This window comes from Macaca fascicularis, chromosome 5 (assembly GCF_037993035.2).
Source record: "Macaca fascicularis isolate 582-1 chromosome 5, T2T-MFA8v1.1".
Classification (NCBI taxonomy): Eukaryota; Metazoa; Chordata; class Mammalia; order Primates; family Cercopithecidae; genus Macaca; species Macaca fascicularis.
The window spans coordinates 2839086-2856651 of NC_088379.1; the positions used below are offsets into that span (position 1 = coordinate 2839086).

The following is a 17566-nucleotide window of genomic DNA, read 5'->3' on the forward strand; positions in this document are numbered from 1 at the left end:
TGGTAAAGATGACATTTTGCCATGTTGACCAGGCTGGTCTCAAACTCCTGGCTTCAGGTGACCTACCCGCCTTGGCCTACCAAAGTGCTGGGATTATAGGCGTGAGCTACCACGCCTGGCCTGTATTTATACAGTATTTTCTATTTGCTAGCTGGCTAGTCATTTCTGGCATTCTTCATTTTAAATTCTGCCGAATTTAAGTTACCATCTTGTTTTTACCTTTAATATGTCTTACAGGACTAGTTTGCTTGCAGTTAATTCTCTGTCTTTTTGTATAAATGTCTTTATTTGGCCTTCATTTTAAAAAATAGACCGGGTACAGGGGTGGCTCACGCCCAGCACTTTGGGAGGCTGAGGCGAGTGGATCACCTGAGGTCAGGAGTTCGAGACTACCTGGCCAACATGGTGAAACCCTATCTCTTCTAAAAATACAAAAATTAGCCAGGCATGCTATCATGTGCCTGTAATCCCAGCTACTTGGGAGGCTGAGGCAAGAGAATTACTTGAACCCAGGAGGCAGAGGTTGCAGCGAGACAAGATCGCGCCATTGTACTGCAGCCTGGGCGAGAAGTGAGACTCCGTCTCAAAAATAAATAAATAAATAAATAAATAAATAAATAATAGAGTGGTTGTTTTTAGGAGTAGCTTTAGATTCACAACAAAGTTGAGTGAAAGGTACAGAGATATCCTATACTCAGTGTCCCTACACAGAGCCTTCCCCACTATCAAATTCTACACCAGAGTGTTACTTTTGTTACAGTCATCAGGTGTCAGACTGTTAGAACAGTCAATTCTCTTGGCAGCCTGGCTTTCTCAAGAAGGTGTTTTAGTAGGGTCTGGGGTCATCCTAGGGACTTGGCCTTGGGCTGCAGGAAGCCTTAGGTGGTCATTGTGTGCCAGAGTTCTGCAGCTCTCAGTATCTCTTTGTTTTTATCCATCTTAAGGTTCACTGAGCTTGGATCTGTAGATCAGTGTTTCTCATCACATTTGGGGAGTGGAATGTCCGGGTGTTACTATTTCCTTCGGGGCTGGGTTCTGCCTGTGCTGGAGTGGTTCACTGCTCTCCACGGGCCTCTGAGCATCTGCATACTTTCCCCTTGTCTCTTCTCTCTGTTGTTAGATCAGTTCCATTGCTCTTCTTCAAGTTCACAGATGATTTTTCTGCTTTTAAGTTTGCTTTTGAGCCCCTTTAGTGAAATTTTGGTTTAGCTATTGTACTCTTCACCTATAGAATTTATAGTTTACTGTTTTTTTGTTTCTCTTTTTTTATGGTAATTCCCTACATGTTGAATCTTTATTTTCATATTTTCCTTTAATTCTCTGAACATGTTATAACAGCTACTTTGACATCTTTGTGTGCTAATTTAATATCTGAACCCACTCCTGTTAACCGTTTGACTATTTACTTCCTGCTTATTGGTCACATAACTATTTTTTCCAAACAAGGTCTTGCTCTGTCACCCAGGCTGAAGTGCAGTGGCATGATTACAGCTCACTGGAGCCTCGAGCCTCGACCTCCTGGGCTCAAACAGTCCTCCCACCTCAGCACCCCAAGTAGCTGGGACTACAAGCACACACCACCATGCCTGGATAGTTTTTGTACTTTTTGTAGAGATAGGATTTTGCCATATTGCCCAGTCTGGTCTTGAACGCGTGGGCTCAAGTAATCTGCCCACTTCTGCCTCCCAGAGTGTTGGGATTACAGGCATGAGCCACTGCGCCCAGCCTAGGTCATACTTTTATCTTTGCTTGTCTCATAATTTTTTGTTGAAAACTGGACATTTTAAATAATGTAATGACTTTGCATTATCATTTTTTCCTTTGAGGGTCTTTTGTTGTCTTTTGTTTGTTTCTTTGTTTTTGTTATTTCCTGCACTTCAGTTGCAGGATCTGTATCTCCCACATTATGTGGCTATGGATATCTCAGCTCACATCTTCTCTTCTGCTTTTTAGCTTGGCTTCGAGAGGTCTGCCCTTTGTCCACCTGGCTGACTGGCCAGCTGATGATTTGGGCGGGTGTTGCCCATGCACCTTGAATCCACAGGGTCTCCACTGTTGGTTGAGGCATTGTCAGCTGTGGGGTGAATGCGCTCAGCGCTCAGCCAGTTCTCAAGCCCTTGTTGGCGCCTTCCTCCAGCCCCTGAGGTGTCCTCAGTGCATGCTCTCCCGGTCAGCCGGCGAGTTGTGGACAGTTTAAGAAGCCCTTCTGTGGCGCTCTCATTTCCAGGTTCTCCCTGTTAGATTTCTGTCTCCTCTGCCACTCACCCCAACTGGGACCTCAGTCTCACGGGAACGGAGCTGCAGGCTTCCCTATTTATTCCCTGCTGAGTTCACTGCTTTTACCGCTTCACCCTCTGCCTGACCAGGCTGCTGTTTTTGGCAATAGGGTTGGTTTGCACTGGCATCCCTGTAGTCACAGAACTCCTGTGCCCGATGCAGACTGAGTCAGGGGCGGAGTACAGGTGCAGGAATGGAAAGGGTCCCAGACAAGAAAGTCTGGCAACTTGCTGTTCTTCCCTGAAGTTCTAGCTGATTTACATGAATAGATGTGTCTCAGTATTTTCCGTGGGCTGATTTCCAGAGCCTCAGAATGGTTGCCTTTGACAATTGTGTTCAGTTTTACATTTGCCCTGAGGGAAAGGAGCCACTGACCTCTTCACGCCACCATATCCATAACCGGAAGTCACATCTCTGCTTTGTTTTGGAGAATCTGTGTGTAACCATTTAGAAGCAGTGTGAGCCCAGTGGAGCACGGCCATCCCCTCTCTACTCTGTCGTCTTCACCAGTTCCCTTGTCCCTGTTCACACGTGGGAAGTGAAATTTTCTGCATTAGGCATAGGATGCAGAACCAGTGGCTCTACCCAAGTCTGCCTGTGGAATGAGGTGCACCTTTCCTCTCTGTGCAGCTTCTTCAGTCCCAGTCTCTTGGGGTCCCTCCTTTTCCTTGCATGGAAGGCCCTGGTCAACTCAGGGTGTCAGGAAAAGCCCACTTACCTTTGTATTTGCTTTGTAACTACTTGGCAGAATGTGACTGACTTTAATTCATACCATTTATTGTTTCACTAAATAGGTTTTTTTTTTTTCTTTCCTCTTAGGCTGAACAAGCTCCAAACACTTGTGAATGTCATGTTTGTAAACAAGAAGCTTCTGGACTGACACCATCTGCAATGACAGCCGGAGCCCTTCCTCCTGGCCATCAGTTCATGAGCCCAGAGAAGCCCACACACCCTGCACTGCACCTTTACCCTCACATCCATGGACACGTGCCTTTGCACACTGTTCCACACCTGCCACGCCCCCTTATCCACCCCACCTTGTATGCAACGCCCCCCTTCACACACAGTAAGGTAAGTCAGGGCAAAAAGGGTCTGAAAGCTCACTCTTCCCTGAGATCTTGCAGAAGTATGTAGTCAAACAAACAGAAATCTATGAATTAGCAACTTGCGTAGGATAGCATCTGCTCTCAGTAGGAAGGTCTGCAAGGGTTTCCTTTCACCATAATCTCTTAAGCCCTGTAATTTTGAACCTTTACAGTTGTAACAATCATTAAAAACAACTGTGAAGATCATAGTCCTTTTATTCAGAATTAAATAGAACAGAAGGATTTTTCAGGTGATACTTCTAACAGGTTAAACCTAGGGAATACTTCCACAGAAGACCAGTTATCTGCTTGTGATCTTCCAGGGCTTGCTCTTTTTCTTAACGTGATAGGTAAAATAATGTGAATGTAACATGAGTCCTCTAACACTGGCTGGACTCCACAGGGTCTAAAATGACTATGCTTCTTTAGCATTTAGAAATACACAAGCCTAAATAAAGGAGGAGCCCTAAGCGTGATGCCACAGAAAATTATAACGCCCTGCAGGTTATGGAGCACTGGGGAGGGGAGGGTACAGACAGGAGAAGCTGCCAGAAACCCAGTGTGAAGAGCCCATTCAGGAAGTGGAGTGAGGATCTAGAAATAAGTTGATTTTTATGCATTTCTTCTAAGAGAACCTCATGTGTTTACTTAGTATCTTAGCCGTTACAACGAAATTTTTAGGCTGGTTTCATTCTTTGGACCTTAGATAGCTTTTCCTCTCTAGTTATTTTGAGCTTACCTTTACTAGAATGACTCACTGTAATTCTGATTGTTTTCTTTTTTTTCTTTGTACCAGTTATTCTTGTCCAAAGGTAGCTCTGATCAATCAAAAATATAATTTATTTCAAACTCTAATTTATTATTTAAAACAATGATTTTAAGCTGCAACAGAAAGGGAGGAGGACATGACATGGAATGATTTTTTCCAAACACGTGTGTTTTCTCCCCTCCAGGGGTCACTGTGAAGTGGGGTACATGTAGCCCATAAGTGAGCTTTGTTGTCTGTTTGCTAGGGAGAGGCGCAGGTGGAAGATGAACAGACACAGGTTTAGAATAGAGTGTAATAAGTTTGTCACATCTATTGTAATTACTTGACACAACCATCCAAATTCATGCTTAAATTTTGTTAGATTGAATATTGCTCAGTTTGAACATTTAATGATGTCTTAATAATAGAATGCTTTTTAATAGCATTTTTCAGGTATATAGTCAGAACTAGGCTATCTTCATGGCCCGCCTGGTTTGTAGCCTGATTTTCTCTGGGTGTATGTGTAAAGTTAGGAAGTTTTTCACTCCTTGCTATTGCCTGAATAGAGGTCTGTTACCTAGTTCCAAGAAAAGATAATATTCTGTTATATATTTTTACTGGTGGAAGCTATTCAAGAATTAGTTCCTAAAAATACTCAAGTAAAATAGTAAAATTGATTATTACTAAAGACTGTGGGGCCCCTTTGGTTAAAAATTGATTATTTTTCCCTGGCTTTTGGCCTTTTCTCAGGAAATTAGAGATCTATATATGGGTAAAAGAAGAAAAACATTTTAGGAGCATCATTTGTATCTATTATTTGTTCTTTTGATACCTGTTAAACTGTAATCATATAGAAAGATTAGAATAGAAAAGCAAATATGGATAGAAAAGCAATTATGGAGGTCAAGCCATATGCGGTAGAAGTCGTATAGAAATTTAGAAATTTATAACTAAATGTTATTTCTACCACTTTTGTCAACTGAAGACTATTCACTGATTCATTTAAAATATGTTATGTGGTGGCCATTATTATGTGGAAACATAAGATACAATTATCAAAATATTTCATTTGCATCTGGTATGAAAATGTTCATTACTATAAACAAACTTGAATTGTCACTTACCAGGTCTTACAAGATTAGTTTGTGTTATTTGACTTAGTTTGACTTAGTTGGATGCTGTGACCACATCTGTGCCTAAATGCATAATGCATTAGCAGCCCTGAAGGGGTCTCCTGGTCCACCAGCGAGTTGTGGACAGCTTAAGAAGCAAATGAGCTGTATCAGAATAGCACAGATTTCAGTGACATTGGAGGATGTTTCAGAAAGCAAACGAGCTGTATCAGAATAGCATGCATTTCAGTGATATTGGAGGAAGTTTCTTAGAGATAATCAACAGGAGGATTATTGGGTAAGAAGTTCTGAATGTAGGGAGGCAGAAGGTGGGTGCTTAACGTGGAGGGGGCCTTGTGTGCTTCTGACCTGCCACTGTGTCTGCCATCACTTTTGCATTGTTGAGGCCTTGGGGAGTTCCTGCTGTGCTGCAGTCACAGTTGTTGCCTTTTAAGACGTTATGTCATTGGAGTTGTAATTCTTTTAATTCATATTTTTGGCATTGTGGGTAAATATTTAGTACCTAAAATGTTTAGCATGAGTACTATGAAAAATTTATTTTCTGGCCAGTTGTAGTGGCTCACGCCTGTAATCCCAGCGCTTTGGGAGGCTGAGGTGAGAGGATTGCTTGAGCCTGGGAGCTCAAGACCAGGGCAACATAGTCCTGTCTCTACAAAAAAAAAAAAAAAATTCTTGAAATTAGAAAGACTTGAAGACTAATTTCTATTTTGAAGTGTCTTCATACCAGTGACATATTGAATTTATATATTGAGTATAAGTTATTTGAAAGTTCAAAGTAATTGCTGAGAAAAATACAGTAATGAAATACTACATAAAATAAAAACTGTAAGTGCCAGAGCATTTAATTTCCAAATATTTGGGGATCTCCCAACTATCTTTTTGTTACTGATTTCTACTTTAATTCCATTGTGATCTGAAAGCATACAGTGTATAATTTCTGTTTTTTTGAGTTTATTAAGGTATGTTTTATGGCCCAGAACATGGTCTGTCTTGGTGAATGTTCTATGTGAGCTTCAGAGGAATATGTGTTCTGCCGTTGTTGGGTGAAGTGGTCTTCAGATGTTCGTTATGTCCAATTGATTGATGGTGCTCTTGAGTTCTGTCAGTCAGCAACTATGTTCTGACTGATTTTCTGTCTGCTGGATCTGTTCATTCTGATTGATGGCTCTTGAAGACTTCCATTGTAATAATGGATTCATCGGTTTCTCCTTGCACAGTTCTATCAGGTTTTGCCCTACAAAGTTTGATTCTTTGTTATTAGCAGCACACACATTGAGGATTGTTATGTCTTCTAGGAGAATTGACCCTTTATCATTATGTAATGCTCCTCATTACCACTGGTAACTTCCCTTGCTCTGAAGTCTGCTCTGCCTGAAATTAATATAGCTCCTCCAGCTTTCTTTTGGTTAGTGTTAGCATGGTATATCTTCCTTCATTGCTTTACTTTTTGAAAAGATTTATTATAGTAACATATGCATAATATAAAATTTACAATCTTAACCATTTTTAAGTGTAGAATTCAGTGGTCCGTCTCCATAACTCTTTTCATCTTGTAAAACTGGAGGTTTTTACCCACTAAACAATAACTCCACTTTCCCCCAACCCTGGGCATCGATCATTCTACTTTATGTCTTTATGATTGTGACTATTCTAAGTACCTCATGTACATAGAATTGTACAGTATTTCTCTTTTTGTGACTGGCTTATTTCATTTCACTTAATGTCCTCAGCATTTATTCATGTTGTCGCATATTGCAGAATCTCCTTCCTTTTTAAGGCTAAACAATACTCATCATATGGCTGTACCCTATTTTGCATCTCCATCAGTGAACACTTGAGTTGTTTCCATACAGTAGCTACTATGAGCAGTGCTGCTGCAAACATGAGTGTGCAAATATTTCAGGACCCTGCTTGCAGTTGTTTGGGGTGTGTACCCAGAAGTGGAATTTATAGATCGTATGGTAATTGTAGTTGTAAGTTTTGGAGGAACTGCCACCGTTTCCTACAGTGGCTGCACCATTTTACATTCCCACCAACAGTGCACAAGGGTTTCAGTTTCTCCACATCCTCATTATCACTTGTTATTTTCAGTTTTGCTTTTTTAATAGTAACCATCCTCATGGATGTAAGGTGGTACCACATTGTAGGGCTTTTTTTCTTGTGTAAATGACCATAGACACATCGTAGTTTTGATTTGCGTTTCCTTAGTGTTTAGTGATGTTGGCATCTTTTCATGTGCTCACTGACTGTTCGTGTATCTTCTTTGGAGAAACGTCTGTTCAAGTCCTTTGCTCATGTGTGGATCAGGTTTGTTATTGCTGTTGCATTTTAGTTGTCTCTGTATTCCGGATATTCGTCCGTTATCAGATAGATGATTTGCAAGCATTTTCTCCCATTCTGTGGCTTGACTTTTGACTCTGTTGATAGTGTCTGTTGATGCACAGCGGTTAACAGTTTTTGATGCAGTACGATTTGTCTGTTCTTTGTTGCCCGTGCCTTTGGCGTTACATCCAGTAAATCATTGCCAAATCCAATGTTGTGAAGCTTTTGCCCTCTGTTTTCTTCGAAGAGTTTTGTTCTTTGCTTACATTTAGGTCAGTAATCCATTTTTTAGTTCATTTTAAAATATGGTGTTAGGTAAGGGTGCAACTTCATTCTTTTGCATGTGGATATTCAGTTGTCCCAGTACCATTTGTTAAAAAGACTGCCCTTTCCCTATTGAAGGATCTTGCCATCCTTGTCAAAAATCGTTTGACCATATATCTGAAGTTTCATTTTTGGGCTTTCTGTTCTGTTCCTTTGGTCTGTATGTCATGCTGATACCACATTGTTTTGATTGCTATATCTTTGCAGTAAGTTTTGAAATCAGGAAGTGTGAGTCCTGAGTCCACCAGGTTTGGTGGTTTTTGTTTTTTGTTTTTTGTGTAAAGATCGTTTGGGTTGGCCGAGCGCAGTGGCTCACACCTGTAATCCCAGCACTTTGGGAGGCCAAGGCGGACAGATCACGAGGTCAGGAGATCGAGACCACCCTGGCTAATACAGTGAAACCCCATCTCTACTAAAAATACAAAAACTTAGCCGAGCGTGGTGGCGCATGCTGCAGTCCCAGTTACTCAGGAGGCTGAGGCAGGAGACTGGCGTGAACCCGGGAGGCGGAGCTTGCAGTGAGCCGAGATCACGCCACTGCACTCCAGCCTGGGCAACAAGAGGGAAACTCTGTCTCAAAAAAAAAAAAAAAAAAGGTTGTTTGGCTTATTCAGGATCCTAAGAGATTCTATATGAATTTAGGATGGATTTTCTATTTCTTCAAGATACATCATTGGGATTTTGATAGGGGGTGTGTTGAATCTGTAGATCACTTTGGGTAGTGTGTACACTCTAACAGTATTGTCTTCTAATCAATGAATATGGTATGTGTTTTCAATTTTTTTTTTTTTAATTTCTTACAGCAATGTTTTGTAGTGTTTGTTTGAGACAGTCTCCCTCTGTTACCCAGGCTGGAATGCAGTGGCATGATCCCGGCTCACTGCAACCTCCACCTCCTGGGTTCAAGCAGTTCTCCTGCCTCAGCCTCCTGTACAGGCGTGTGCCACCATGCCCGGCTAATTTTTTGTATTTTAATAGAGATGGGGTTTCACCGTGTTAGCCAGGATGGTCTAGACTCCTGACCTCATGATCCGCCCGCCTTGGTCTCCCAAAGTGCTGGGATTACAGGCGTGAGGCACTGCGCCTGGCCTGTTTTGTCAGTTTTTTAATTTTTATTTTATTTTATTTTTTTTGAGACAGTCTCGGTCTGTTGCCCAGGCTGGAGTCCAGTGGCGCCTCCTCGGCTCACTACAAACTCTGCCTCCCGGGTTCAAGCCATTCTCCTGCCTCAGCCTCCCGAGTAGCTGGGACTACAGGCGCCCGCCACCACGCTTGGCAAATTTTTTTGTATTTTTAGTAGAGACGGGGCTTCACTGTGTTAGCCAGGATGGTCTATATCTCCTGACCTCGTGATCTGCCCACCTTGGCCTCCCAAAGTGCTGGGATTACAGGCGTGAGCAACCGTGCCCGGCCTGTAGTTTTTATGGTACAACTCTTTCACTTCTTTGGTTAATTCCTGTTGGTGTTTTGTTTTGGTTTGGTGTTTTTTTGAGACAGAATCTCACTCTGTCGCCTACACTGGAGTGCAGTGGCATGATCTTGGCTCACTGCACCCTCCACCACCCAGGTTCAAGTGATTCTCCTGTGTCAGCCTCTGGAGTAGCAGTGATTACAGGCACGCGCCTCCATGCCTGGCTAATTGGCTAATTGGCTAACGCCTGGCTAATGCTGGGATTACAGGCATGAGCCACTGTGCCCAGCCCTAAATTATTATTTTTGATGCTTTTTGAATGGAATTGTTTTCATAATTTCCTTTTCTGACTGACCATTGTTAGTGTATAGACAAGCAGCTGATTTTCGAGTGTTGATTTTGTATCTTCCTACTTTGCTGAATTCATCTATTCTAAGAGACTTTTTTTGTGGAATCTTTAGAGTTTTCTACATGTAAAATCATACCATCTACAAAGAGAGATAATTTTACTTCTTCCTTTCCAGTTTAGATGCCTTTTATTTTTCTTGCCTATTTGCTCTGGCTGAAATTTCTAATACTATGTTGAATAGAAGTGGTGAAAGCAGGCATCCTTGCCTTGTTCCTGTTACTTAAGGAAAAGCTTTCATTTGTTCACCATTGTTTGCTGTGGGTTTTTCATATATGGCTTTTATTATGTTTTGGTAGTTTTCTTTCTATTCCTAGTTTGTTGGGTATTTTTGTTATGAAAGGGTGTTGAGGCCGGGCGCGGTGGCTCACGCCTGTAATCCCAGCACTTTGGGAGGTCAAGGCGGGCGGATCACGAGGTCAGGAGATCGAGACCATCCTGGCTAACACGGTGAAACCCCGTCTCTACTAAAAATACAAAAAAATTTGCAGGGCGTGGTGGGGGGCGCCTGTAGTCCCAGCTACTCGGGAGGCTGAGGCAGGAGAATGGCCTGAACCTGGGAGGCGGAGCTTGCAGTGAGCCGAGATCGCGCCACTGCACTCCAGCCTGGGCGACAGAGCAAGACTTCATTTCAAAAAATAATAATAATAAAAGGGTGTTGAATTTTGTCACATGCTTTTTCTGCACCAGGTTTGATGATCTTTGGCGTTTTCCAGTCTGTTAATGTGGCATGTTAACATTGATTACTATTTATACATTGAATCATCCTTGCATTCTGGGAATAACTCCCACGTGGTCATGGTGTATGAATCTTCTAATATGCTGCTGAATTCAGTTTGCTAGTATTTTGTTGAGGATGTTTGCATGAATGTTCATAAGCGATACTCATTTGTAGTTTTTTTTGTTTGTTTTGTTTTTGAGACAGAGTTTCGCTCGTTACCCAGGCTGGAGTACAATGATGCGATCTTGGCTCGCTGCAACCTCCGCCTCCCAGGTTCATGCAATTCTCCTGCCTCAGCCTCCCGAGTAGCTAGGATTACAGGCATGCGCCACCAGGCCTGGCTAATTTTGTATTTTTAGTAGAGACGGGGTTTCTCCATGTTGGTCAGCTGATCTGGTACTCCCAACCTCGATCCGCCACCTTGCCCTTCCCAAGTGCTGGGATTACAGGCTTGAGTTGCTGCGCCCGGCCCTGTAGTTTTTCTTACAGTGTCTTTGGCTTTGGTATGGGGATATGCTCAGGACACGAGTTAGAAAGTGCTCACTTCTCTTCAGTTTTTTGGAAACTTTGAGAAAGATTGATATTAATTCTTTAAATGTTTGGTAGAATTGACCAGTGAAGCATCAGGTCTGTGGCTTTTCTTTATTGGGTGATTTTTTTTTTTTTTGAGATGGTGTTTTGCTCTGTCACCCAGGCTGGAGTGCAGTGGCACAATCTCCACTCACTGCTACCTCCGCCTCTCAGATTCAAGCGATTCCCTAGCCTCAGCCTCCAAAGTAGCTGGAACTACAGGCACTTGCCACCACACCCAGCTAATTTTTGTATTTTTAGTAGAGACAGGATTTTGCCATGTTGACCAGGTTGGTCTCAAACTCCTGACCTCAGGTGATCCACCTACCTCGGCCTCCCAAAGTGCTGGGATTATAGGCATGAGCCACTGCGCCCAGCCTATTGGGTGATTTTTGATTACCAGTTCAATTGCTTTACTAGTTATAGGTCTGTTCAGACTTTTCTATTTCTTTATAATTTCGTCTTGATAAGTTTTGTGTTTCTAAAATTTTTTTCATTTCATCTGTTTTATCCAGTGTGTTAGTGTACAGTTGTTCATAATACTTTCTTTTTCTTTGAAACAGCGTCTCACTCTGTCACCCAGACCAGGAGTACAGTGGTATGATCATAGCTCATTGCAGCCTCAAACTTTTGGGCTCAAGCATTCCTCCTGCCTCAGCCTCGCAATAGCTGGGACTACAGGCATGTGCCACCACTGCCAGCTAATTTTTTTTTTATTGTTTTGGACTCTACCAAAGAGAAGACAGGGTCTCACTATGTTGCCATCTGGACTGAAACTCCTGGGCTAAAGCAGTCCTCCTACCTCAGCCTACCAAAGTGCTGGGCTTATAGGCGTGAGTTACCAAGCCCAGCCAATACTTACTTTTTTTTTTTTTTGAGATGGAGTCTCTCTCTGTCGCCCAGGCTGGAGTGCAACGGCACCATCTTGGCTCACTGCAAGCTCCGCCTCCCGGGTTCATGCCATTTTCCTGCCTCAGGACTACAGGCACCCGCCACCATGCCTGGCTAATTTTTTTGTATTTTTAGTAAAGACAGGGTTTCACCATGTTAGCCAGGATGGTCTCGATCTGCTGACCTCGTCATCCGCCCACCTCACAAAAGACTGGGATTACAGGCGTCAGCCACCTCACCCAGCCAACTTCTCAGGGTTTTCATATGCAAAGCAGGTTTCTTACAGACATGTGTAGTTGTGTGTGTTTGTTATTTTTAGAGATGGAATCTTGCTGTGTTACCCAAGCTGGACTTGGACTCCTAGGCTCAAGCAATCCTCCCACCTTGGTCTCCTGAGTACCTGCGACTATAGGCACATGCCACCATGCTTGTTGTTTTTTTGATATACTCTGATAATCTTTGTCTTTTCATTGGTGTATTTGACTATTCACATTTAAAGTGATTTTTTAATGTGTTTAGATGAATATCAGCCATGTTTGTAATTGTTTCCTATTCATTATGAGTCTTTTCTGCCTTCTCTACTTTTAATTAAGCATTTTATGATTTTGATCTCCTCTCTTATTATATCAATTTTGTTTATATTTTTTAAAATTTCTGCAGTTGCCCTAGTGTTTACAATATACATTTTGAACTAATCTAAGTCCCTTTTCAACTAACTAATGTAAAACAGGTAACATTTAACAGATTACTCCCGACCCCTCCCTATTCCCTGTGACATTGCTGTCATTATTTTCACTTATCCGCATGTTAATCACCCGGTACAGTGTTGATGATTACTTTCAACAGTTATCTTTTAGATTAATAGGAAGAAGAAGATACTTTACTTTGTCTTTATTCCTTCTCTAGTATTCTTCCTTTCTTTATGTAGATCCACATTTCTGACCTTCTGTCTGAAGGAAATCTTTTGACATTTCTTGCAGGGCAGGTCTGCTGGTGATGAGCTCCCTCAGTTTTTGTTTGTCTGAGGAAGTCTTTATTTCTCCTTCACTTTTGAAGGATAATTTCGCTGGACACATAATTCTAGGTTGGTAGTTTTTTTCTTTGAACACTTTAGATCTGTTTAACTTCCCTCTGTCCTTGCTGGCATGGTTTCTGGTTTCTGACAAGGTGTCCTCTGGAATTCTTTCCCTGTTCTTCTGTAGGTCCACTCACCCCCACCCAGCTGCTTTCAAGATTTTCTCTTTTTGTTGTTGTTGTTTGTTTTTTTGAGATGGAGTCTCACTCAGCCACCCAGGCTGGAGTGCAGTGGCACGATCTCGGCTCACTGCAACCACTGTCTCCCAGGTTCAAGCGATTCTCCCATCTCAGCCTCCGGAGTAGTTGGGATTACAGGCACCCACCATCATGCCTGGCTAATTTTTGTATTTTAGTAAAGACGAGGTTTCACCATGTTGGCCAGGCTGGTCTTGAACTCCTGACCTCAGGTGATCTGCCCACCTTGGCCTCCCATAGTGCTGCGATTACAGACGTGAGCCACGGCACCTGGCCAAGATTTTCTCTTTTTCTTTGGTATTCTGCAGGTTGAATAGAATATGCCTTCATGTAGCTTTGGGGGTATTTATTCTACTTGATGTTCTCTGAATTCCTTGGATCTGTGCTGTCAGTTGTTAATTTTGGAGACTTTTCACCTATTACTACTTCAACTGTTTCTCTAGTCTCTCCTTCCAGCATTCCACTTACCAGGTGTTATATCTTTCCAAACTGTCCCGCAAGTTTTGGATGTTTTGTTCTACTGGGGGGATTGTTTCTAGTTTTGTTTTTAATTCTTGTTTCTCTTTGCCTTGCAGTATGGGAAGTTTCTGCTGACATATCTTGCAGCTCCCTGACTCTTTCCTTGACCGTGTCGTCTCCTGATGAGCCCATCACTGATAGTCTTCGTTTCTCTTACATTGTTTTTATTGCCAGCATTTCTTTCTATCTGTCTGCTCACACGGCCCCCTTGTTCTTGCATGCTGTCTACTTTTTCCATTAGAGCCTTTAACCTACCAATCATTTTCAATTTCCTGTTTGATAATTGCCATCCATGTTATCTCCATGTTCCTGCAACCATTCAGTTGTCTTTCTCAGCCTCTGATGAGATTGGTGTTAGACTTTCTTCTGTTCTGCATCCCTGACACTCTCTTGCAGGTTTCTCATCTCCTTATCTCTCAGTTCAGTGTTCTGAGAACTTTTTTGGGATCAGTCCTCCAGTTAAGTGATTCTGTAGTGGTGCCTAGCCTGCCACTTAAGTTCTAATTCCGACTATATTATATGTTTAAATATATTATATTTAATTTACTTTTTTTTTCAAAGATATCTAGTAGCTTTTTATATTCTCTTGTTCCTTGTTTTCTTCCTTCCTTCCTTCCTTCCTTCCTTCCTTCCTTCCTTCCTTCCTTCCTTCCTTCCTTCCTTCCTTCCTTCCTTCCTTCCTTCCTTCCTTCCCTTCCTTCCTTCCTTCCTTCCTTCCTTCCTTCCTTCCTTCCTTCCTTCCTTCCTTCCTTCCTTCCTTCCTTCCTTCCTTCCTTCCTTCCTTCCTTCCTTCCTTCCTTCCTTCCTTCCTTCCTTCCTTCCTTCCTTCCTTCCTTCCTTCCTTCCTTCCTTCCTTCCTTCCTTCCTTCCTTCCTTCCTTCCTTCCTTCCTTCCTTCCTTCCTTCCTTCCTTCCTTCCTTCCTTCCTTCCTTCCTTCCTTCCTTCCTTCCTTCCTTCCTTCCTTCCTTCCTTCCTTCCTTCCTTCCTTCCTTCCTTCCTTCCTTCCTTCCTTCCTTCCTTCCTTCCTTCCTTCCTTCCTTCCTTCCTTCCTTCCTTCCTTCCTTCCTTCCTTCCTTCCTTCCTTCCTTCCTTCCTTCCTTCCTTCCTTCCTTCCTTCCTTCCTTCCTTCCTTCCTTCCTTCCTTCCTTCCTTCCTTCCTTCCTTCCTTCCTTCCTTCCTTCCTTCCTTCCTTCCTTCCTTCCTTCCTTCCTTCCTTCCTTCCTTTCTTTCAGCATTTTACACATAGTTACTCTGTGTTTGAAACCTTGAGCATCCAGATTCGTTTTCTGCTGATGTCACCTGTGGTATATTATTTCCTTGTGCGGATGGATTCTATTAGGAGGTTATGTTTTGCTCAGCTTACTCTGTGAGAACCCAGAGGCCTCCATAGTGGATGCTTCCCTATGAGGGTTGGCATCTGCTGGTGCGAGAACTACCTGAGACCTGGGCTCCTCTCAAGGGTCTCCAGACTGCGGCCCCCACACGTCACCGTGGCGATGGTGTGCGGCCATTCCTTCCCCTCACCTCCACTTCGCTTCTCTCATCACCTCCTAATACTTCTTTTTGTCCTTTGCCTTTGTTGATAGCAGTTGGTTACCAAAGTGTTCAGTGTCATTTCTCTCAGATCTAGAGCTAAGTAGCCCCTCTTACCCGACAAAGCCCAGACCAGGGGGGAAGAATGGCCTTCTTCAAGCGAAGAGCAAAGCCGAGCAGGTGTGGCTGCACCTCGCTGCTCCTCCCACCTGCTGTCCACGTGGCCTAGGAGTAGGAAGTCACGACTACAGGGCCTGAATCTATACCGGAACCCAAGTCATGTGACTTTGAATCCTGAGTCTTTTTCATCCAACACGGAGGATGTACTGTAAAACAGTTGATGTACTAAGAAAGGGCCTAGAAGTGAGGACAGGGATGTCTCAAAGTCTCCACTGAGAACTTTGCAGTGGAGCATTTGTAGTGGCCACTGGGTTCTGGCCCTCCGGAGTTCGGTGTATCAAGTGGAGCCTGGTGACGTGGTGCAAGAGGAGGACCGGGTGCCAAGTAGCCTTGGGTCCCTTGTTAGCTTCGAGGGCCAGGGTGTGTCTTTACACTCCCTCTCTAGGTTACTTTGAGACTTAAGTAAAACCACTGGAAAAGCATTTAATACAATTAAAACACGATTCGGTTAAATACAGTTTAAAGTACAAGTTCAGATTTAGATTGGAGATGTAAAGCTGTGTGGACAATAGGGTCATAAATAGGTTGCAATTTGGGGATCAAATTGTGATCTTTGACTTGCATGTTCTTTTAGAGCTGAGATTCAGCTCTTCCAGCCTGAAAACTGGCACAGCCAAAGCAAAGGTAGTCCTTTGCCTCTTTACCATCTCTGGGAGAAATACCAAGAAACCTAAGTTAAGCAGAGAGTTCGTCATCTTAACCTTTTCGTTACCTGGGATACAGGTGGAACTCATTTTTGCTCGGATGCTTAGTGTTGGGAACCTCTCACGTGTGAGCCTCGTGACTCAGTCTGCGGCTCTTGCTCAGTTGTGTCTTGCACCCATGTTCCATGTCCGAGTGAGTGTGGGTGGTAGAGGACAAGCAAGTCACCCAGCTCCTGGATAGACTCAATGTGTGCCCAGTGGAAAGCAGTTTGTTGTGTTTGCATTTGTGTCAGAGCTTTTATTTAAAGCAACAGTTTTCCTTTCCTATGGATTACTTCTTTTGTCTCAAAGTGGATAAAAATGCAAAACAACTGCTAGTTGAAGCTTTGTGGGTTTGTATGAGTGAAGTCGGTGTTCAGATTCAATAGCATGGTCCACATTCTGAGAGAGTTACTTTACAGTTAGCTCATTGGTGGACTTACAAAGTCATGGTCCAAAAATGGTCTAGGTGACAGACACCTATTTTTTCCTGAAGGAAATCCATAAGCTATTGAGATCAGTAGGCATCTTCTGCAAAAGCATTAAAGAAAATACAACTTTTTTTGCTACTGATCCCTGTTACTTTTGTCCCTACTACTGGGCCTCCGTTTTTGAGTAGGTGGGGTTCTGCACAGTGTGTAAATCGAATGCGTAGAATCATTACCATATGTTTCCAATATTACAGTTGTATAGATGCATTCCCTTATTCCTCTAAGCTAGACACTGTTCAGCAGACACTTATTGAACACCCAATATGTGCCAGGCCCTGTGCTATATTCTAGGAAGACAAAAATCGGTTAGTCCTGGCCCCTCTTTTCAAAGAGTTCACAGTCTAAAGAGAAGACAAAAACAAGATCAAAATATGAAAATGTTGTGACATACCTGATGGAACTCACAGATGCTAGGCAGAAAAGTAACATTGAAGAGAGAACATTTTAAATAAGCCCGCGGGTGGTTTTGCAGTGGAAATGATGTTGAAACAGGGTTTTAAAGCACAAGCAAGAGCTCTCTGCACACACACGGGTGGTGGAGCCAAGGCTGTCAGCCAGGCCCAGGCTTTTCAGACCTGAAACCAGACAACTCACCGTCGTGTCTTGAGGAGTCCAGGAAGTACTTACATAGATTCAGAGCCCTGAGAGTGCTTCTAGTCAGGGTTTACCAGCTGGGCCAGCACAATGAGACTGCTGCTCAAAGCTAGCAGGTTGGCATCTGTCAGATGTTTCTGCCCCTTACTAGAAGGTACTCAAGACCCAAGTCTTCTACTTGTTACTTTTCATCAATTACTTCTCAGCAAAGCAGCTCTTAGCTTATCACTGCTTTGTAGAAATAGGTATTGAAATGCGTTTTTTTTTTGGGTTTTTTTTTTTGGTTTTTTTTTTTCTCCTGGCTCTTGTCCCGTGGGGCTTCCATACCAGAACAATGACTTTAGCCCTTGCCTGTAGCCTGGGTGGTCCTTCTGGACCTGTTTCTTCCTGCTGTTGAATCTTGAGT

General features: G+C 42.9%; 1 protein-coding gene across 20 annotated transcripts in view; it reads left to right on the forward strand.

Moving 5' to 3' along the window:
• FAM193A (family with sequence similarity 193 member A) overlaps positions 1 to 17566 on the forward strand; it is a 199896-nt gene that overhangs the window by 134255 nt on the left and 48075 nt on the right. For all 20 annotated transcript variants that reach the window (XR_012434560.1, XM_065544685.2, XM_074039248.1 and 17 more), the window contains one exon: positions 3097 to 3348. Coding sequence is in view for 19 of the 20 variants with exons in the window: in XM_065544685.2 (XP_065400757.1) it covers positions 3097 to 3348 (252 nt within the window). In the remaining variant the exon portion in view is untranslated. The remainder of the gene's footprint in view (positions 1 to 3096; positions 3349 to 17566) is intronic.